This window comes from Hyperoodon ampullatus, assembly GCF_949752795.1.
Source record: "Hyperoodon ampullatus genome assembly, chromosome: 3".
Taxonomy (NCBI): domain Eukaryota; kingdom Metazoa; phylum Chordata; class Mammalia; order Artiodactyla; family Ziphiidae; genus Hyperoodon; species Hyperoodon ampullatus.
The window spans coordinates 170,911,850-170,935,106 of record NC_136916.1 but is presented as its reverse complement, the minus strand read 5'-3'; the positions used below and the strand labels follow the sequence as shown (position 1 = coordinate 170,935,106).

Here is a 23,257-nt window from a genome sequence, read left to right as displayed (position 1 = left end):
ATGCTTGCACCTCCCCGCGTACTCTTGGCTGGAACGCAGCCATGAGGCCCCCACCACCTGCAAGGGAGGCTGGGAAATGTAGTTTGGCTCTGTGCCCATGAGAAAAAGGAAACAGGGTTTGCAAATACATGGGAGTCTCTGTCACAGGAAGTGTGGCTGCCTAATTCAGTGGCTGTGAGGACCCAGTGGAGACATCCCCCATGAATGAACATCTCTCTGTATTTCCAAAGCAGGATTCTACAAGAAAGTTGTGATCAGTTTTACCCAGAAAAGGGGTCTGGCTTCAGATGAGCTTGATTGAGACCAAGTGAAACACGTCTTTATTACAGGACTTATCAGAGCCTTAAAAATACCGATCATAAATATCCATGAGAGGAAACAGAGGATGCACTATTTCCCAGCTTTATTGGGTTCCTCTTTTGAAAGACCTCTTAGAACTAGTCCTCTGCAGAATGTGGTTTGGAAAACACTGTTTTAGAAGTTACTCAAGTTAGTATTCAGAAGCCAGGATACTTTCCCGAAAATACTGGTATTAGAAAAAAGAAAATCATCGAAATCTGTGGTCCACAAGGGAGAGTTCAGTCCCCCAGGAATCACGGTCTCCACAGGATGGGAAGAGAGTATGTTTCTATCTTGTTTCCCTTCCTTCCTTCCTTCCCTCCTCCCCTCCCTCTCTCCATCCTTCCTTGTGGGACCTGGCAAAGGAAGCCCATGCGGACGGGGTCCACATTCTTCTTTTCCATGGTTGAGTGTAAGCATCAACCCATTTGCTTCCTGGATGGGTGTGCGAATGATCTGTCCGACGCCACTTAACTCTCCATCTCCGTTTCAACTGGATGCGTCCGGGCAGTCTGCCTGACTTGGTCATGTCACCCGGTCTGCCCATCTGGGTGGATGTTAAAATCCTTTTTCCCAACCTGGGTTTTTATGGCTGGCTGGCTGGTGTCATCTGTCATAAATCAAGGTGGACCGAGGTTGAGCCCTGAGGTTAGACAGGATCCCTCACAGAAAAAACTCGAGCGGGTTTATTTTTTTATGTTAGTCACAGGTACCCGCCCTGTATATATATACATATAGCTTAAAAGTTAATTTGGTGTGTAATTGGGACTAACTCTTTGGAGCCCTGGGTTATGTGTTTGAGAGCAGCTAAGAAGCAGGGGCATGGCGGGGCAGGACGTGGTATGTTAATTGGTGGCCTCTGGGACCTGTGAGAGAATTGGATTTAAGTCCCCAGTTCGAATGAGCTTGGCAGTTTTATTGGAGTCTCCCCAGGTGCATATTGGGGAGACCACCGGTTTGCACCGGCTGGAGCCCGGACTCACTCTTGGTCCTGAGGCCCATCGGCGCATCCCCAGCCCCACGAGGGACAAAGGAGAGAAGGCCGCAGAGGAGCTAGAAAGGGGGTGAGAGGGCCCTGCCAGCTCTGCCTGCCACTTCCCTGCACACCGATTGGAGTTGCATGCTCCTTGGCCTGTGGTCCCAAGGAGGGTTTTGCATTTTATTACCAAAGTCTCAATAAAAGGGACTTGGGTCAGAGCAAACACTGGGGGAGGAAAAACAAAGGAAATTAAATGCAAAATCACCGCTGGTGCAAACCACTGGGAGGCCTTGGCTTTTAATACCCCCAGAGCCGATGGCGGGAAGTAGACCCCCGGAGTCGGAACCGAAGGCTGCTGGCCTGGTATTCCTGAAGCCTGGCTCCCCTCCTGCTGAAAAAGAAATTGCCGTTTAATTTGTTTCTGAGTTTTATTTCTCAAATGAACCAGCATGGGGCCATGTAATGAGGTTGTGTTTCTGGGAGGTGTTGAAAGATGGGGAAAGGAGTGAAACCACGAGGCAGGGGACCCGGCCTCTGCGGGGGGCCGGCTGCGGGCTCCTGGGGGTCCAGCAGTGCCGAGGGCTGGGCGGGGACAGGCATGCAGGGCCCCCCCCAAGGGCTAGCTTCTTTGTGTGCTGTCCGTGGGGCGGCGGGGGTTAAAGATCCCCAGCTGATGGAAGGAGCTGGCACAGCTGAAGCGAGCCAAGGGGGACCCTTAGAATGAGTAGGGGTCTGAGCCATGGAGAAAAAGAAGGATATTTGGGAAGAAGGATAGTGGCTTCCCAGCCAGTGGAGGAAGTCAGCTCAGACCCAGAACGGGAAAGTGTATGTGTGTCTCAGGACGTCGCTCGTATAAGGCGGGGCAAGAGGTTTCTGGACCAGGATGCTATCGGAGGAACCCCTTGAGACTGTCATCATCGGGGCCTGTGGCTTCCCCTAGAGCTGAGGTGGCCCCCTGTACAGACCCGGGCTTCTGGCGAACAAGGCCTGGGGTGCAGGAGCCAACGCGTGCCAGGGTCCTGCCCTCACACAAAACAGGAGTAAAGCTTGAAAAATACGGGGCCTCCTGCCACCCTGCCTCCTGGATAGAGAGGGCTGAGTGGGGGACGTCAGTGACCTTTCCACTGGGGACAGGGAGGGCCCACCAAGCTGTCACCAGGGTAGCCACGCCCCATCCTACAGAAAGCTGTCAGTAGGGCCCACGTATGGGTCCCTGAAATGCTGTGAATTGTGAGAAGAAACAAGTCTGTTTACTGAGGTCCTCTATGTGTCCCACACACACACACACACACACACACACACACAGAGGCATCATCGTCTCATTTGGTAGCGGAAGGCGTTGTCTCTATTACACAGAAAAGAAACTCAACTTCAGAAAAGTTCAGCAGCTTGTCAGAGGTTAGCCATAACAGCTACAGCTGCGTTTGTTCAGCACATGCGCTGTGCCCAGCTCTGAGCGAGGGCTTTGAGCTCCTGGAGGTGAGGCCACAGCTTGCCCCAGCCGCCTCCCTTCCACCCGGGCAGTGCCCCTGCGGCTGGAAACAGGTGCCCCCAGCTGCCGCATCTGGATGGACGTCAAAGGATAAGCCTCCCCTGCGGGATTCTGCTGTGCAGTCCTCCTAGGCGAGCTCTGATTCATCTCTCAGGAGTATCAGAGCAGCTGCATGAATTTAGTGACGTAAAGCATTATCAGGAAAAGCATTTTTGACAAAGCAGGAAAGGAATTTTTGTTGCCAGCGCCAATGAGCAATACTGTAGCCAACCCGGGAGCCCTATCCGTGTCTCCATCTCAGGGTGAGGGGTGGCACTGTGGGCCTGGCTTCAGAGCGCCGGCCCTTTCTCCTCCGCCAGGTGACGTCCCATTGCCATCTCTACTCTGCCCGAAGATGACCAAGGAACGGTGCCACTTGTCTCTTCCCAGGAAGACCTAGGTTCTTCAACTGTGTACTATCATAACCCCCGAGCTGGTTCAATTCAGATTCCCAGGCCCTGGCCCCAGAGAGTGTGACCCAGTAGGTCTTGGCTGGGGTCGAGGAATTAGCATTTTAACTGTCACCCCAGAAGCCCAGAAACTCTTGATATTAGAGATCCGTGGGCAATGCTTTGACGAATACTGAGTCTTTAGGTGATCACGTCGCAGTTGTGTACATGAGCACCCACGTGCATTAACTCTGAGCCTGTGTGTGTGCGCGTGTGTGTGTGCACGCATGTGTGTGTGCGTGTGTGTGTAGTTCTAGGAGGATGGTCATTAAAATGGCAATACTGGTGATCTCTGGGTGTAATGATTTCACGAGGTTTGAGATATATTTCTCTATGCTTTTCTTTCTTTCTTTCTTTCTTCCTTCCTTCCTTCCTTCCTTTCTTTCTTTCCCCCCTCCATGCAGCTTGTGGGATCTTAGTTTACCAGCCAGTGATCAAGCCTGGGTCTCCAGCAGTGAAAGTACCAAGTCCTAACCACTGGACTGCCAGGGAATTCCCTCTCTATGCTTTTCTATTATGATGAGCATATTATTTTCACCAACAGATAAAGCCATCAAGGCTTTCCCATGGGCGGGGAAGAGCAGACTATTATAGAGGAAATATTATATAGGAAGTAGGTTTGAGGGAAATGTGGACCTACGGAAAGACAGCCACAAATGTAAATGAGTCTTTTCTTTTTCTTTCTTTTTTTTGCGGTACGTGGGCCTCTCACTGTTGCGGCCTCTCCCGTTGCGGAGCACAGGTTCCGGACGCGCAGGCTCAGCGGCCATGGCCCACGGGCCCAGCCGCTCCGCGGCATGTGGGATCTTCCTCGACCAGGGCACGAACCCGCATCCCCTGCATCAGCAGGCGGACTCTCAACCACTGCGCCACCAGGGAAGCCCCTAAATGAGTCTATTTTAACTCCCAGAGCTAGTATCCCTTTTTCTGTGGCTTCCAACCCCTGAGCCTGCCATTGAGAAGGAAGGAATGTCACACCTCCTGTTTTCAAATTGCCTGTTCTAGGCAAAGCCGGGGCCAAAGTCATGCCTTGGAATTTGGGATGGTGGAGTTGAGCCAGAAGGCTGGGCCGCCCCTTCTGTGCGTCTCTGGAGTCCCGGGCCTGACAGCCCCTCCCCGTCTCCACCCGACCTGGTGCTCGAGCATCCTGGCCGGCCAGGCAGAGCTGGGATGGCGATTTTACAGTGCTGTTATTACTCCGTTGTTGCCCAGTAAACCCACACCAGGCCCCACAAACACTCCTCAAGAAGGCCAGACCCTTCCTGAGAAATGGTTTCCTACACCTTTACAACGTGATAGGTGCCGTGGACAAAAGGGGCCGTTGGGTTTATGGAAAGGATATAAAGTTTATAGAGTCTTGGCAGGGCCAGAAGTAGAAAAGGCCTGTGGATGGGGGTGGGTATTTGGAGATGGAGAAGGCCCGGAAAGGGCAGCCGACCTTTGTGTGGAGACACCAGATAAAATACCCCAAGGGCATGCGGTGTGCCATGGGGCTGGGGGAAAGGTGGCCCTTCTGGAACAGCTGTTGGGAAAGCCTTTCTGGCGGATCCCTTTTGATCTTCACAGCATTCCTGGGGGAGGCACGGTTATCCCCATCCTGCAGAGGGGAGACTGAGGCAAAGGTATTTTGAAAGTTCTGACTTTCACCAAGGTCAGCTAATGGTCTAATGGTGTGTGGCTCTCAGGTGGGCCTTCTGGGGCAGGCTAAATTCTCGCATTCTCTCTCCTGTGTATTGAGCGGCATGTCCTAGTTTCAGGAACAGAAAATATGGTCTCCGTACCCTATTTCTGTTTGGGACTCATCTGCTATTTGTGACCTAGTCTCACAGTCCCTTGGTGTCTTCAGTCATCACCTTGCCCTCCTATGGTTCCACTGTACTCTTGAAGCTGATTTGTGCCCGGATTCACCCACTGGCCTTGGCTGGAATGGAAGTGAAGCCACCCAGAGGTTGGCTGTGGATCAGGGCAGGGCTAAAATGCTGTCTTTGCCTTTCAGGATCCCTCCGTGTCCCAATTCTATGGGGGGGATCATCGTAGGGCCCCCAGAGGAGTCCCCCGTGGAGTCTGAAATCACCTCCTCCCATCCCATCAGCTCTTGAAATTTCTAATTCATTTCTCCTTGTTTATGTGCCTTGCGGCATCCGTGTTTTCTCTCTCCTACTTGGCTGTGAATTCTTGGAGTGCAAGATTCCATGAATGCTTAATTCTTCATTTCTGATTTTGCCCACAGGGTTGGGCATAGTTCCCAGCAAGTAGTAATCATTGAGTAAGTATCAGCTGGGAGGCCGGCTGAATGGATGGATGGATGGATGCATGGTTGGATGGATGGATGGATGGATGGGTGAACGGATGGGTGGACTAATGAGTGGGTGGATGGATAGATGGATGGATGGATGGATGGATGGGTGAACGGATGGGTGGACTAATGAGTGGGTGGATGGATAGATGGATGGATGGATGGATGGATGGATGGATGGATGGATGGACTAATGAGTGGGTGGATGGATAGATGGATGGATGGATGGATGGACTAATGAGTGGGTGGATGGATAGATGGATGGATGGATGGATGGACGGACGGATGGACTAATGAGTGGGTGGATGGATGGATGGATGGATGGACTAACGGGTGGGTGGATGGGTGAGTGGATGGACAGATAGGTGGCTCAGTGGGCAGATAGATGAGGCATATGTAGACTAACAGACACCCACTTCCTCATTTACACCCACTTCCTCATTTGCACCCTTCTGCACAGTTAAACTAACAGCCTACGCCTGGTTCTCTTAGGCTTTCACTGAATGCACTTCTGTTTCAGGAGACAGATTTCGCTCTCTCTGAAGCCATATGGAGAAACCAGCCTGAGTGCTTGAACGTGTGTGTAAATACTTTACAATCCCCATAAACTTGTTTAAAGACAGGTGGGGGTGAAGATATAAACTGGGGCAGCCTTTTGGGAGGGCAGTCTGGAAGCAGCTATTAAATTTTCAAATGTGCCCACTACTAAGACCCAGCAGTTCCGCTTATCGTCGTCAGGCCTAAGAACTATAGTCACACGTTTGTGCACAGAGACTCACATGCCAGGTTGCCTGTGCCAGGGTGCTGGCTACTGCACTGCTCCACACAGTAAAAAACCAGAAATAGCCCATGTCCATCAACAGTGGGACAGACACTAAACTATGGGAAGACCCACACTATGGAAAAAGCTGCAGAGGCAGAAAGGTCTCTCCCATCTTCTGGGAAGTTCTGGAACTCTGTAACTCATGGCCCTCAGCACATGCCCCCCTCCTGGCTTCGCTTCCATCAGCTTCTTTTCCTTCCTCCCTCCTCCCGCCTCCCACGAGAAACAGTTCACTAGAATGAGCTCTTTCATCCTTATGCCTGCTAGTCAGTGACCTTCCCTGACGGAAAAAGAGGAAAACGAGAGAGAAGCAGTTATGTGCATAATTACTGTCTGCTGGCTCTTCAATTAAAAAGATTGAAAGGCACAATATTAAAATTTGATTTATGGGCACCACTATCTACCTAATAATGAGGCTGGGAGGAAAAAAAGAACCACAGTTGCTAGAGAAAACCATAGCCTTTTTTTCTCCGCCAAGAGATAAATTGCCTCTCATTTTCTTATTGCTAAAGAAATATGAAATGGTTTTAAGCATATGTGATATGTTCTTCCAATATGTTGAAATCCAGAACGTAGTAATTTAGGAGTCCTCTGGCTCCGACATTTCCAGGAAGCTTCCTGAGAGGCGTAGTGTCTTGAGCTGCAGGGGCTGCTACTATGGTCTCCAGGGCGCCCAGACCCAGGCACTGGCACCACCGCCTATCACGGAAACTCCCTCCGGGTCCCCAGGCACCAAGCCAGCTGATGCCACAGAGCCCAGGAGCGAATGGGGAAAGCACAGACTCTAGTTCCAAGTCCTAATTTTGTGGCGTATTAGCTCTTTGATCCTCAGTTTCCTCATCTGTAACATAGGAACAATACCCTCACTAATTGCGTGACGCTGGGCAAGTGCCCCAGTTTTCCCATCTTGAAGGTCCCTCCCTGTGAGGGTTGTAGGAAGGATTAGATCAGTGAATGCATGTAAAGTGCTTAGATGGGTACCTGCCACATAGCGGGTGTTCGGTAAATATTTTTAAAATCATTATCATTACTACTGCAGATGCCTTTGTCGTAATTTTTGGAAGAGATAGAATTCAAACCCAAGCCTTCCATTTCCAGGGAGCTGGCGGATGAGGGGCAAACAGACAGATGCTCAGCTCTGTCTCTGTCCAACTGATGTCCGGGGCAAGTCAGGGTACCTCTCTGAGCCCCATGTTGTTCATCTATAAAATACTAGTTTCTGCTTCGCAGGTGGTATTGTCAGGCTTAAAGATTATTGGAAACAAAGTGTCCAGGACACAATTAGTGCTGGGTAGATAGATGGCAATGACTCTTGAAAAGGAAAGACCTTTTCTCCTAAGAAAGCTGTTTGGGAAATTCTGTCCTGTGGGAGAAGGGGTCTGTGTCTGGTTGGCGTCTTCCCTGCTTTCTGGGGCTCTGCAGAACTCTCCCCTCCTGGGGGGCACAAAGTATTCCCTGGCTCTAAAAATAATTGCTACAAAGAAAAAAAAAAAAGAGCAGCTATTGTGCCAGGAACCCTGTTGAGCTTGACCTGCAGGATCGCAGGTCAGTCTTATGGCAGCCTGGAAGTGGGCTGTCACCCATGTATCTTCATGGGGAAGATCAGATATGGGGATAGGCGACTGGCCCAAGGACACGAAGCTGGGAGGTGACCAGGCTAAGAGTCCAAGCCAGGACTGTCAAATCTCTCCACCACCCTTTCCCGAGCCCCCTCCCAATCCCTAATCACTGACCTCCCCTCCTTCCCTCCATCCCAGCTCCCCTGACCCATCACTACCGCCAGGCAGGCGTGTGGCACCATCACCTCGTGCTTTAAATTTGTATCTTCCCACCAGTGCTTCTTATGCTGGAGAGTCAAATGCCCAAATGCTCACGTTAGCTCGTGCCTAAGATTTTGTTCTGTGTGTCTGAATTCGTGGGTCTTTAATCTACTGAAGATGCTCAGGGTTGGGCTGGGGAAAGTGGATTCTAGGTGCTCCCCAGCCCCTTGCCAGCCTCCTTCTGGGAAGGTCTCCATGGGACCTCTGGGGCTCCCCATCCTACAGAGATTCCATAGACCCTCCCCTTGGGAAGAGGAGGGTGGGATTTTGCATGTATTTCTTTGCACCCAGCTAATGGCACTTCTTTGTTTTCAGTGGAGAGGGAGAATGTGCAGAAGCGGACTTTTACCCGATGGATAAATCTCCATCTGGAGAAGGTAAGCAGGGCACTCGGCTTGTTTTTAAGCGATGGATTCCTCCATAACTGAGTGCACAGTTCAGCAGAGCGGGGGTGAGGGTACTCTGTGTTTCTGTTGTGTCGTTGTTTTTCGTTCATTCATTTAAGCATCTGTTGAGTGCATTCTCATTGCCAAGCGTCAGGCTCAGTGCTGGGAACGTGAAGGTGAGTAAGACATGGGGTTCTGACCTCCTGGGGTTATCAGTCTAGCTGGGGAAGGAGAGGGTCCATCTTTAAATAGGGATCGCTGAGCAAAAGTTAGGAAACATTCAAACACGGGGCTGAGGGGATCTCGACCTCTAGTCTGGGGTGGTCAGGGAGGCTCTCGTGAAGACCCATGTACAGGTATTTGGGTTGATTGAAGCAAAAATTCCTCGCACTTTTTAACCAAGCCAGATCCCCTGGCTCATCACGTGATGCTGCTATTGGTCAGCAATATTATCTGCTTGTTTGGGTGCATCGAGCACACATCTCCTTTAATCCTCAAGACAACCCTCCTACCCTGCACCCCCCATCCTGTTACGAACGAGGAAACAGAAGCCTGGAGACATTGAATCGCTTCTCTGCAATCCCACGACCGAGAAGAAAGCTCTTCCTGTGGCTTCTCCTGCCTATTCCGCTTCGTGACACCTCTTCTCCCCTTTTTCTTGTTTTGCTAACATACTCTGGCCAAGCAACATTGAAGCGCATTTTGTCTGCCGGCTTCTCAGGCACACAAACCCTAAAACAAAAGCAGCTGAACCAGACACAAGGATGAGCATCAGAGAAGGGGCGGGATGTGAAATGGATAAATAAACAGCTCGGAGGAGGAGAAATCTGAACCCTCCTCCACCACTAGGTTAGCCACCCCCCACACCCCCACACCCCCACACCCCCACCCTGACCCCCACCCCACCCCACCCCCGACAGAGAACATTCTAAATTGCCCGGGGCTGGGGGAGGAGAGATTATTTTTCTTATTATAAGAAAGCTGGTTTATCAGGATTCATTTTACTCACTTCACGTCTTCTTAAATTCTACTATCTGGTTCTCCAAATAGACCCAGCCGGTAGTCTCATGTCTTTCAAAGCTGGTGGTATTCAAGGATCCTACTTCAGTGAGTTTAATACCTATATTTTCTTCTCTCCTCTCCCCTTAGAAGGCACAGGAGTAATATTAATGGCCCTTAGAGTTAACCCCAAAGAAAGGTTCTTAGAGGAAATCACTGAAATGATTAGAAAGCAGAGAAAATAAATGTGGTTTTTTAGGAAGTGGAGCTCTTGACCAAAATTTTAATTCATGTAGCATAAACTTTAGGCCTATAATATTTCCCGAGCAGACGCTTGACCACCCACACTTCTATTCCCCACCTGTAGAACGGGTTCCGCTCTGCCCAGGAGGCTCCTGAACTCTTCAGGGCAAAGTCTCTCTATGTCATGGATGAAGCGTTATAAATCAGTTGCCAGTTGTTTTGACTATTGGTGCATTTTCGGCAGTGCTCACACAGTGAAGTGTTATTTTTGGAAAAAAAGGAAAACCGTTCCCAAAATCTGAGTTCACTGAACTCCTAAATTAATGCCTGATGTGTATCAGGGTAGCTGGAAATTCCTCCTGGCAGACGGAGTTTAGTGTATTTCTTTCTTTCTTTCTTTTAATTAAAAAACAAATACAGAAAAGTACAGAGGGTAATAGAGCAAATACCCTCGCACTCACTCACCACCACCCCCAAACGAACCTCTGTTGGCATTGATTGCATCCAGAATTTTCTCCGTGGCCATGCTTCTGCTTCCTTTTTCGGGGCAGGCGGGTAGCACCCACTCTACAGATAAATCAGATAGCACCTAAAACTGATTCGTAATAAACAGGGCAAAATTCACAGCCCTGTTTCCAACCTTGAGACTTTCAAGAACAACTTTTCATGTAAAGGAAACCCAGGAACTCCTTGGGGAAGTGGGCTTAACTGCAATTTGAAGGCTGTCAGAAATATTTACGGGGTCTCTGGCTTCTGGAAAAATTCCTTAATTTACCCAAGGAGTTAGATCATGAAGAAACCCCTGGCGGTGCTGTTTACTCGGCCATACCAATCTCATGAAGCCCATGGAACGTCTGGGGCCCCGAGGAGTGTTTTCACTGGAGTGGGTTCAATTTCTCCTCCTGCCATCTTGCAGATGGATGCCGGCCAAGGCCCCGCTCGCTGCTGCTGGGCTGAGGCTCTTACAGACACTGTCAATGGAAATTATTCTCCAGGTTCAGCTCAAAAGCAAGGTTTGGCCACGGTCGGGGCTGCTAACTGGAAATTTTGTGAGTTCATCTATCAGGGGCTGTTTTGTTCAGGTCTTGCGTTTCTGCCCTGCGTTAACAGGAATAACATTTCCGTAAGAGTCTTGGTAACCTGATACCGTCATGCTCTGTGTGGAATGTTCCTGCAGGGCAGTGGGGAGTTTGCAAAGAAAATAGTTTGCCTTTGCGTTCAAAGTCGCTGTTGCCCTTGAAGCAAAGCCCTTTTCTGTGCACCTGTGGGTGGAATTGCCCGGTATTTTGACTAACTGGGAGTCAGGGGGCTCGTATAAGAGGTAAGGAAATGCCACCTCCCGAATAAAAAAAGAAAACATGGACCCTCCAAGGCTTTCACGGGGAGGAGGACTTCCTGGAGAGGAGGCCTTCCCGGAGGAAAGGGTGCCTGGGCCACAGCTCCAAGATTTCCCTGGCTCTCTGATGGGTGACAGCCACCATTCCTGTCCCCCAATTAATCCGGTCTCCTGTGGGAACACGCCCCTTCGTTGTCCCCAAGAGCAGTAAGTGTTCTAATGCTTCCAAATGCCCCAGTACCACAAAGTAAATAGAATTTATGCCGGGGGCTTAATTCAAAATGCAGGTTCCTGGACCTTGTCCCCCAAGATTCAATAAATCCTAAGCATCCTGTGTTAAAGGAGTTTTTATCAAGCTTGTTTAGTCAACAGAAACCTTTCTTTAAGTAAAGTCTTCCTGGAACCCTAAATAGAGGCCGGTAAGAGCTATCGAAGGGAGTGCCGTGAATCAGCCTCTTCTGGGACCACCCCTGCCCCCACAGGGCTCCGTGAAGTGGTCTGCTGAAGCTCTGTTCTGGGAAGCACAGTTAGGAAATCCCTGAGCTGGGACATCTGCCCAACAAGTTCCAGCTGGCCCCGCGGACCCCAGGCCACACCCAGCCAAACTCTTGGTGGACGCAACCCCGGTTCCTCAGACCTCCCCAGGTCAGAGAGGAAAGCAGGGGGCTTCTGACTTTTTCCACCCAGAGCCTCCTCCACAGCTCCCCAGCGCACCCCCTGCCCACGGGCCACCTCCAGGGAGAGGGGACCGCTACCTCCTTGGATGGGCCCTGCTGCCTGTAAGCACATCTGGATGTCCGGAAGTTCTATCTCCAGTGAAACCTGCAGTTCTGAAATTCTTTTGTGGCTTACACAGATCACTAATCGGCTACTTTTTTCCCCCCTCTTCCACAGTGCAACCCACCTCTAGAAGTTAAAGATTTATTCGTTGATATACAAGATGGCAAAATCCTAATGGCTTTGTTAGAAGTCCTGTCTGGGCGAAATCTGGTACGTATGCTCCAGAAGGGTTAGGAAGAAGTGAAAATGCAAAGGAAAACATTGCCGAAGGGTTCTTTTCTGTACAGATCTATGTGTATGTACATACATACCTGGCCATCCATAAATCCTATGACGGGAAACCTGGGAGGGTGACATTCCTTTCTCGGTGACTAAGACTGATACATACAGTCATGTGCAACTAAGCAAATATACTTTAGCAAGTAAATAAATAACTGTCCCATGTTTTCTGTGAGTCCAGAGCTAAGGATCATGACTGAATCATGACAGTTTAGCCGGCCAGCCATGAAATGACCTAGAATGAGAGCTAAGAGTCAGGAAGATGGAGAAGAAAGGCATCTTATCAGCCAAAATCTATAATCCACCCGAGGCTAAAACTAGATACACAGAGTTCTAGAAGCTTCTTGTGAGTACGACCAAAATTGAATCGAACCAGCTGATCTTGGGGTTCCTTCCACTTTGGATCTTCACCAGAGCTCTCCATGTTGCCTGTATCTGCTGTATATAGGTCGGTCCTCTCTCCCCAATTCACAGAGCAGGGTTTAACAGCTTCCACACTGTTGGCATTTCAGCTGGGGTAGTTCTTTGTCATGGGGGCACTGACCTGGGCATTGCAGGATGTGTAACAGCAAGCATCCTTGGGTCTCTATCCACTGGATGCCAGTAGTACCCCCAGGTTTGACAACCAAAAATGTCCCCAGGCACTGCCAGAGGTTCCTTGAGGGGGCAGAATGATCTGGTCGGAATACCAGTGGTGTCAATTTTGAGAAACCAGCTCTAGAGTCCAGTGTTTGATTTGGCTCAAGTGACCCAGCGTGGCTGATACAAAAGTGCCGTGATGGGGTATAGCTCAGCCCATGTGGACCTCTCTGGATTTGTTCTTTTTTTTTTTTTTAAATACATTTATTTATTTTATTTTTGGCTGCATTGGGTCTTCGTTGCTGCGTGGTGCGCGGGCTTTTCATTGCGGTGCCTTCTCTTGCTGCGGAGCACGGGCTCAGTTGCTCCGCAACATGTGGCATCTTCCCGGACCAGGACCTGAACCGTGTCCCCTGCATTGGCAGGCAGATTCTTAACCACTGCGCCACCAGGGAAGCCCATCTGGATTTGTTCTTAACTGTAGCTTTAAAGTCAAGAGCCCCTACTTCTGTTCTCAGATCTAATGTGGCTGGAGTCTTATCACACCCCTTCCTTGCCTTTGCTTTCCCAATAGCCTCCCCACCCCGCCGCAAGGGGGCTGTGCAAAGTGATACTGTGAATTCTAATGAAGGGCAAAGCCACTGCAGTAAAAGGAGTACAGTAAGTCCCCTACATATGAATGAGTTCCATTCCGAGAGCGTGTAAGTCCAATTTGTTCATAAGTCCCACAAAGTTAGCCTAGGTACCCATCTAACACAATCGGCTATATACCACTGCTTTTAGGCTTGCTTCCGGACATCCTGGGCTTGAAATAAAGATATTGTACTACTGTACTCTGTACAGTACTGTACAGTAAAGTACACAAAAGCACAACCACTTGTAGAGGATGCACGCACGTGGCAATACACCAGACATGTGAACTAACTTACGTGATTGGACGTGCAGATGCACATGCGCATCTTTGAAAGCTCACAACTTGAAGGTTCGTGTGCAGGGGACTTGCTGTATTTGGTTTCTTTGCACATCTCACAATGGGCTGGCAGCATAGTCTCTAATAGGCTTCCTGAAAAAGCGCCTTCTAGCCCCTCGTTCTGTGTTCCCAGCAGCCCAGGCTCCCACTTTGCTGCCAGGGCACTGGTCAGGAGCTACCATGTCCTTGCGGGGCCTCTGTTGGGAGTCTTTGAACCTGGAGCCCAGCCAAGAACATCCAAGACCTCACCCATTAGCTTGCCTGGCAGTTCACACCATGTGGAAGTGATACCCACTGGCTTGCCTTATAGTGTAAAGCCACCCACCTGGAGGAGTGGGGACGGACTTCAGTTTCAGGATGAGTTTCCTCTGCTGGTGCCCCTAGTGGGTAGGACTAGCATTGTCAGAGTTTTTGCTTCTGCAGACACCTTTCTCTCTGTCTCTGTCTCTGTCTCTGTCTCTCTATGTTTCTCTGTGTCTCTCTCTGTCTGTCTGTCTCTCTCTCTCTCTGACCTGGGATAAATGTCCACAAAGCTCTTGGCCAGAAAACAGAAACATCTGCGGCCGCCAGGGAGGGCTTACCGGATGATTTAGCAGCTGTGGGTGACACTCCCGGCTGACGCTTTCTGCCCTGACGAAAAGCATCAGTGCAGTGAGAAGAACATGTCACCGACAGTCTCTGGAGGAGGGAGGAGTATCAAAAGCCAGGAGCTGGGTCAGGGAGAAAAATTGGACAAATCTGTTCCTTGTTTAACCCCTGGATTCCCCTCCTTCACCAGCTGGAGTGAGTTTGGTCCCAAGAACCATAAATAAGGTGACCGTCGGGGGCCCCTGAGGGTACGGTTGTGTATCCTGGGGCCCCATGCCCGGGTTTGGATGGGGGCCGTGTGGGCTCTGCTATGAGCCCCAACCTTCTCTTGAGACTAATGTGAAAAAGGTAAAGAAAAAGACAAGCACGTCCAACGGCACCGCTGGGGACTGAGTGCCTGTCTTGGCTTAACTGCTTGTGTTGTTCTGGTTTGTGTTACAGCTGCACGAATACAAATCCTCGTCCCATCGTATTTTTCGGTTGAACAACATAGCAAAAGCACTTAAGTTCTTGGAAGATAGCAATGTAAGTATTTGAAACACATCTTGTTAACACAGACTCCCCTGTGACAAAAAGGACATAATTTGAAGTTTAATGCTGGTCAGAAGAGATGCGGGCAAAAGGGACCCTGCTGAGATGGTCGAATGAAACTAAGTTGAAATGTAACAGAACTCAGGCAGCTAATCCATCAGCGAGAGATACAGTCCCTGACTCCCTGCCCGCCCCTCCATCTCTATCAGGTTCTCAGATGTTCAGAATTTAGTTGACATTTTCTTTTTCATTTTGGGGGATAAGAGCATGTCAGCGTGAAAAACTTTTTCTTAGAACTCAGAATATGGGAGAAGCAAGGAGGAAAAGGGGGCTAAATGAGCCGGGGAAAATTACATAATTCTGTCCCCTTTGATAGAACTTTCTCGACTTAAATTAGCCTTTTCTGTGTTTTGAACTCTGCTTCACGTCCTTCAAAACTGGGAAGGAATGGCCCTAGAGGGATGAAATTTCCAAAGTTCCCCTTTCATTAAGTTTCACCAATTAAGGACCACGTGGGTCCCTGCATTGGGAGGGGGAGGGGCCGTGCAGTGGTGCTGGCACTTAGCAGCCCTGGGTTTCATCCCAGCCCTGATTCCCCAGTCTTCCGAGTCATTCTGTGACCCCTTAGCATCCTTTCAACACATTCCTTTTCCGCTTAAACCAGCCCCGATCGGATCCTGTTGTTTACCATCAGGAACCCCAAACAAATTGCACTTTGTGATGATGTTCTGCTGTACATGCCGATGTGTCGGACAAGCTGAGGGGTTTTTACTGCACTGTTGCCCTGCCTCCAGCACAGCCCCTGGAAGGAACTCTCAGTGTCACTCATTCAGATTCTAAGGCCTGGGCTGATAAGCCTGGATCCCCACCCATGTCCTGGCTGCCAAGGGCAGAGAAAAGCACCTTTGGCTTTTGAAGAGGGAGGTGTACTCTGCCTCCCATACTGTGGGGAAAGCCCCAGACCTAGGAGGGAGTTCAGGTGGTGACGGCCAAAAAGCATAGCTCTGGTCATAGCAGCGTCATTCATAATAGCCAAAAGGCAGGAGCAACCCAGATGCCCATCCATGGACAAAGGGATGCACAAAATGTGGTCTATCCATGCAATGGAATATTATTCTGCCATGAAAAAGAATGAAGTGCTGATACAAGCCACAGTGTGGATGAACCTTGAAAACATTATGAAAGATGCCAGACAAAAAGGACCACTTCTATGAATCGATTCCTATGAAACGTCCAGCAGGGAAATCTCTCGAGTCAAAAAAGAGATGGGTGTTTGCTCAGGGTTGAGAGAGGTTGGGGGATTAGACAAGTGACAGTTAAAGGGTATAGGATTTCTTTTTTTTTTTTTTTTCTTTGTGGTACGCGGGCCTCTCACCGCTGTGGCCTTTCCCGCTGCGGCGCACAGGCTCCGGACGCGCAGGCTCAGCGGCCATGGCTCACGGGCCCAGCCGCTCCGTGGCATATGGGATCCTCCCAGACCGGGGCATGAACCCATATCCCCTGCACCGGCAGGCGGACTCTCTACCACTGCGCCACCAGGGAGGCCCAGGATTTCTTTTTGAGGTGATGAAAATGCTCTAAAGTTATGGTGATGCCAAAAAACCATGGAATTGTATATTTTAAATGGGTGAATTGGATGGGATGTGAATTGTATCTCTCAATGAAGCTGCTTTTAAAAAAGCACATCCCGTTTCGTGAAAACGCTGGCCTCTCTGCAGAGTCAGTTTCGCCATCCGCCTCGGTGCTGACGGCACGTTCAGGGCACCGCTGCCACGGCTTCCGCTCCTGGAAAATGATGTAGACGCCTTGAGCCTCCATTTCCACATCTGTTACACAGAGGTGATGAAAGCCAAACCTACTCCAGAGAGTTGTTGAGGATGGACTGTGCCCGTCCAGGTGGGGTTTAGCCAGGTGCGGGCACAGGGCACAGGGCAAGGGCCGCGTTCGTTAGCTGTGGCTCCTGCTACCTCTCCCCAGCTCCACAGCTCCACTGTCTGCTCCTGGAAGGGAGCGTTAGGTGTGGCCCTTCTGGGCAGTGTCCACCCCTGAATTCCGAAGAACGTTGTTCTTATGATAACGTGGGGGCTTGGGACCACCACCCGGGATGCTCACTGTTCTTCCTTCCAGCTTGTGAACCCCTAAGTAATTTCCTCTCTGCCAGCTGCCACGTGCTGATGGGTCTGTACTGTAGGCAGAACTCTCCCCCTGCATGTACAAAGTGTCTTCTGTGGGCCCAGGGCTGTGCTCAGCCTTGGGGACATAAAGCTGCATTAGAAGCACATCTCCGCTTCAAGGAGCTTAGAGCCTCTCAGAAGAGGCCTCACGCAGACAGCAGGCTGCTCATCAGTGCAGGGGCCCAGGGAGGAGCAGTGATCCTGCAGAAGCGAAAAAACAAACAGCCTGGGAGCCTGCTGGGGGGTGTTGCAGGGAGGACTAGCCCATGCTCAGGGGTGGCAGGCCTGGCCTTCTGTAATCCGTCCCTAAATGTTTCCCCAACTGCAGTAGCTGCCTTATGGTACAAAAGAAAGAACAGTAAAGCTCCCTTCTCCTTTATTTTTTATTTAAAAATCTGGAAATATGCCAAATGTGGTTGTGTTATGTCAGCTCTTTGCCCCATTGGCTCCCGTGTCCGGCAGGTGAGACAGGTGAATGGCCCCATGGGGAGGGGAGCACCGGTGAGTGAGGCAGGTGGAAACTGGCATTTTGGCTGCAGTCTCTTTCCCATTGCCAGAATCCACAGAGCGCTCCTGGGCCCTTGTGGCCCCTTCCTGTCCCACTGTCCCAGCTGGAGGGAGGACGGGCCACAGTGGCTCTCCTGAGCCAAAAAAGTGCCCAGAACTGGGTGATCAATGCCAAGCGGGTGCTGGAGGGGCAGCAGTCAGGTCCCACTTGCCCCAGGATTCAGGTGCTGTTAGTGTGGCCAGCCTCTGTCCCTCCCTCTCTCCCCCGAAACTATGAGGCTTAGAGCATGGTGTTCACTCCTGTGTCAGAGACCCGCTGCCCCACAGGACCAGCTCTGTGACCTCCGGCAGGTCATTCAACCTCTCTGAGCCTCAACTTCCTCATCTGTGCAATGGGTATAGTATGACTAACCCATGAAAACCACTGGGCAGAAGTCAGCACTCCCCGGGGAGGGCATTACCGTGATGACCATTATCACTGCCCCACGATGGATGTGCCAGCCAGAGGGGGAGAAGGAATATTCCCAGAAGCCACTTGGTCCATTTATTGTCAGTGTGGCGAAAACAACCAAGTTAGCGGGAAGAGGAGGAGGAGGACATTGTCCCTGAACCTTCTGACTGATGTCTGGATGCTACATCGTCTGTTTGCCAGGGAGCACCAAGCAGTGGCTGGGCACTCGAGACGAGGTCTTCGGGAATATCCATAATCCCCGCCTTCCCTCAGCCAGGCTCCCCAGTCCCTGTGGCCAGGAGAGTGCTTTATTCTCCAAAGGTGATGGCTGCTCCCCGCCCCCGCTTCCCTCCCTGTCCCAAGAGGGTGCACCATCCTAGTCCCCACATCCCTACAAGGCAGCTCTGTGATTTCTCACTTTGGGACACTTTTCATGAACCTCAGCTCAGAGGCCATGCTGGGCTTCCTCCAGGGGTTAGCAAAGGCCAGGACTGTCACCTTGACTAAGTGCTTTGATGTGACTCCCCCGCGCTGGGATATGATCATTGAGCCACAAAAACGGAGGGAGCTGCCCGAGCAGAGGTCCAGGGTACACGATCAGCCACAGACCGCAGGTGATTCATCCCATGGGACGTGTGGCCGTGATGAATATGGACGAACTCTTGGGCCTGAATTTGTTTGGCTTTGTTGTTCACAATATTGACAACTTCCTTCAGCCTCTAACCCGCCAGTGATGAGCTGTGCTCCCTGGATTATTCTCTGGTCATCAACCTGCAAAACACACCTGAGCCAGGGACTCAGGATTCTCACCTGTGATTAGGAAAGCCCAGGCCCTACTGATGGGTGTGGTCAGAAACCCCTGATGAACTGGTAGGATCAGAGACCCATCTTTTTTTAAAGCCCCAAAGGAAAGAGAGAAAGACGTATTTGTGTGAGACGCTCTCTTTGTGTTTTCTTTCCCGAGTCTCCTGAGCAGAATTCTATGAATCAAACTTGGATTTGAAAGTTTACCTTGGGACTTCCCTGGTGGCGCAGTGGTTAAGAATCCGCCTGCCAATGCAGGGGACACGGGTTTGAGCCCTGGTCCGGGAAGATCCCACATGCCGCGGAGCAACTAAGCCCGTGCGCCACAACTACTGAGCCTGTGCTCAAGAGCCCGCAAGCCACAACTACTGAGCCCATGCTTCGCAACTACTGAAGCCCGTGTGCCTAAAGCCCATGCTCCGCAACAAGAGAAGCCACCGCAATGAGAAGCCCGTGTACGGCAACGAAGGGTAGCCCCGCTCGCGGCAACTAGAGGAAACCTGCATAGCAACGAAGACCCAACGCAGCCAAAAAAAGAAAAGTAAAAGTTTACCTTGATTTATTTGATTTCTCCTCTCCTCCCCCTGAAGAATGCAAAGGGTGGTAAAGAATGAAGAGGCGGAAAATGTGACACAGATGGATGTGGCCTGCAGTCTTCAATATTTACTCTCTAGCTCTTTACAGAAGTTTGCAGACCCCTGATCTACATACTCAGGTTTTGTTTGCAGAGTAAAATGATGACTTAGGGCGGTGGTCCTCAAACCCAAGCGTGTAGCAGAGTCACCTGGAGCTCCGGTTAAATGCAGATCATGGCCCCTCCCAGGGTTTCTGATTCAGTTGGTCTGGGGGAGAATTTGCGTTTCTAAGGAGTTCCCAGGTGACAAGGCTGATGCTGCTGGTCCAGGGACCACACTTTGAAAACCAGTGCCTCAGGCATTCACCAAGGGCAATCCTCTGCGGTCAGAACATAGTTAAATAAATAACGTAATCTCTTAAGGCTTTCTCAAATATGCCCATTTGAACCAGTCAGTAGGGTATTTTGTTACGGAATGTTGCAGAAAGATGCAGAAACGCTGGGTAGCAGCCTTATCCCCACGCACTACTTCTAATGAGTAATGGATAATTGTCTTAGCTGTCCGTGTTCCTTGATCGCTGATGTCAGTGCTGTGTTTATCCAAAGACGTGTTATAAATCTGGAGGTTTGGTGGTGTTAGTGTCGTACACAGACCGCCCCTGGGCATTTACCGTCTGTTCTTGGAAAAGGATGACTTTCTTACTAGGTGTGTGTCCTGGGCACGTTACATTGACTGCTCTGGAATTTCTTTACCGGAAATATAGAGATAATAGAAGAATCTGTGATGTGGGGTTGTGAGGATGAGCTGGGAGGATGCACACTTGTAAGGAGCTTAGAATAGTGTCTGCGCGTGCGAAGTACTATGCACGTGTTTATTAGACACACTTACATACACTTTTGCATGTTGGGGTCCCTGAGAGGTGGCCTGGGGCAGCACTGAACAGCACAGGTGAGAAAGAGAAACAGGCCCACGACGACAGCATCAGAAAATAACACGTTGCATCCTGTTTGGACACTCTTGTTAAGCTTATAAATTGCTTCTCTCCAGGTAAAACTGGTTAGCATCGACGCGGCAGAAATAGCAGATGGCAACCCCTCTTTGGTCCTTGGGCTGATCTGGAACATCATCCTCTTCTTCCAGGTAAAGTCATTTCTTTCCTATAACACACGGTAATGATCTCCAGCAGCACAAGAGTGGAGCTGGATGGAGGGAGACAGTGAGATTTCGTTTCTAACAGATTTCGACGTTTCTGTTTCCTGGGAAAGAACTGGAAGAACCTGGTTGCTAAAGGTTTTGAATTCCTGTGATTCTAAAAGTGACATGAGCTCTGTTCTCCTCTTGGTACTTGAAGAGTTAACTATTTACGTTGAAAAGTAATTTTGTTCTAAAGTGTCACAAGAGCTCGGGAATCCTTCCAACCAAAAATTGAACTTGGTAGAGTTACTTTCCTAAAATGACTTGTATTCATCCGATACGGTTAAAGAGCCTGTCCAAAGATAGCTCTAGGAAGAGGTGTGTGTGACAGGAAGGACCTTGCTTTTCCATCCTTAGCACCCTCAGCCTCTATCTGGAAATGCAGATTTTATAGAGCAAGGGCAGGGTCTGTGGCTGGAGTATGAAGGGGATATTTCAAATTGTGCTCAGGTTCTTTTCCCTGAGTAGGAGGGAGTGAGCTGAGGTTTTATCTTCTAAAATCTCCCTCTTTTGAAATAGAAAATCAGGGCTCGTTGCTTAATGGGTCTCCCAAGTGTAAAAATGATCTGCACAGAGGCTCATGCTTACATTTCAGAGGAGAATGAGCTCAAACAAGGCTTGGAGACAACAGCCTTGAACTTATAAAACCAAAGGCTCCCTCTGAGCTTCAGTTTCCACATCTGTGAAATGGTAGCAGTGGTCCAAATATGTGGTGAGCATCAAGAGATGCTACGTGGGAAAGCCCTCTGTCAATTGTACAGTGTCATATACAGGCTTCGGTTACTGATATTTGTTCTTCAACTCCCTGATAGACTGGAAACGTCCTGAAATGTGTAAAAAGTCCTTAACTCCACTCTGGATCGTCATTCATTTATTTGGTAAATGTCTAGTGAGTTTCTCCCATGTGCCAGGCTCTGAGCATACAAAGTCTTGCTCTCATGACTTTCTGGTGTCTCAGACAAGTCAGTCCCATATTATAGAATTCTGTGGTGCAGGCCATGGTCAGCATATGAGCAGAGTGTTGTAAAAGCTCCAAGCTGGGGCAACTATCTCGGGGGGAAGGGGGGAGGGGAACACTTCCTGGATAAAGTGACACCAGAGCAGGGTTTTAAAGAATGAGGAGTTCGCTAGACAAGTGCCTCTCAGACTTTATTGTGCAAACCAGTCACCTGGTATGGGGGTGGTATTGAAATGCAGAGTCTGATTTCGTAGGTTTGGGGCTGGGCCTGCGGTTCTGCATTTCTCACAGGCACCCCGTGGTAAGAGCACATTTTGAGTAGCCAGGAGTTCAGTGTTGGAAGGGAGGGACATCCAGGCAGCAGGACCTGGGTGAGCACAGGCGGTGGGGCTTGAAACAGCATGATGCACTCTGGGAGCGACGGCCATGGAAGGACGGGGTAGGGGTAGGTGGAGTCAGGTCAGGAAGACCTCATCTGCAGCCTCTGGCCAGAGCTAAAGAGACTCCAGGAAGACATGATTTTCCCTGCAAAGCATCATTGCACGCACCACAAGCCACAAGAAGCAGCCAGGCCATCATGAGTACTGCCCTGACCCCTGACACACGACCCTCAGGAAGGGGTTTCTCCCGATCTGGAGAACCAGTTCTGCACAGCTGGTCCCTCCAGCCGGGGTCCCCGAGGGACCGTGCTGGGTCTGCCTCCGGGGTCTGAAACGCCGTTTTCCTTCCAGATTAAAGAACTCACCGGCAACCTCAGCAGAAATTCTCCATCTTCCAGCCTGTCACCCGGCTCGGGGGGCACAGACTCAGACTCCTCCTTCCCACCCACGCCCACCGCAGAGAGGAGTGCGGTGATATCGGTGAAAGACCAGAGGAAGGCCATCAGGACACTGTTGACATGGGTGCAGAGGAAAACAAGGAAGTAAGCCGCATGCCCTGTTCCCCAGCACCCCGTGCTGCTGCCAGGCGGGGGGAGGAGGGCTAAGAAAAAGAGCATCACCGTTTACTCAGTTACGTGCCCGGAGCTTCACACAGACCCTCAGAAAAGGGATTCTGTCAGTTTCTGTTTCTGCCACAAAACTGTACTCACCCCATGTTTGGTTTGCAGAAAGCTGATGATAGGATGTGAATCGAAATCCCAGGGGCCTTCAGCACATTAAACCCCAATGTGGGGATGGCCCTTGGATCCTACTAACATGGACACATTTATTATTAAGCTTCTGGGTATCTTTCAGAGTCTGTACCTACTGAAAAACGAGTAACGATAAAGGCTGCAACCTATCAGAGTCAGGTCTGGCCCTTCCAAAACTGAGACAGGTGAACTGGAACCAAGTTCCTGGCCTTCTGTTTAACCCCCTTCCAGACTGGGGAGACCCTGGTGAATCTCTTACCTTTCTAAGCTGCATCTGTTAAGATGGTGACGTACCATTCACCCCCTTATGGGAGAGTTAGGGTTAAATGAAATAAACTCTGTGAAAGCACCTTGCAGAGTACCAGCACTGAGTAAGTGCTCAGCAGCGGATCCTGGCTCCCCAGTGTATGGAAATAAAAGATGGCAGGAAAAGGGCTTCCCTGGTGGCGCAGTGGTTGAGAGTCTGCCTGCCGATGCAGGGGACACGGGTTCGTGCCCCGGTCCGGGAAGATCCCACATGCCGAGGAGTGGCTG

At 50.3% G+C, this 23,257-nt stretch overlaps 1 protein-coding gene across 3 annotated transcripts in view; it reads left to right on the top strand.

The window, feature by feature from the left end:
• The window catches only part of CLMN (calmin), a gene marked incomplete at its 3' end in the record, with an annotated part of 115,060 nt that overhangs the window by 70,866 nt on the left and 20,937 nt on the right, over positions 1 to 23,257 (top strand). For all 3 annotated transcript variants that reach the window (XM_079701274.1, XM_079701275.1, XM_079701273.1), the window contains exons 2-6: positions 8,553 to 8,614; positions 12,096 to 12,191; positions 14,839 to 14,922; positions 20,487 to 20,579; positions 22,323 to 22,513. In XM_079701274.1, the coding sequence (XP_079557400.1) occupies positions 8,553 to 8,614; positions 12,096 to 12,191; positions 14,839 to 14,922; positions 20,487 to 20,579; positions 22,323 to 22,513 (526 nt within the window). The remainder of the gene's footprint in view (positions 1 to 8,552; positions 8,615 to 12,095; positions 12,192 to 14,838; positions 14,923 to 20,486; positions 20,580 to 22,322; positions 22,514 to 23,257) is intronic.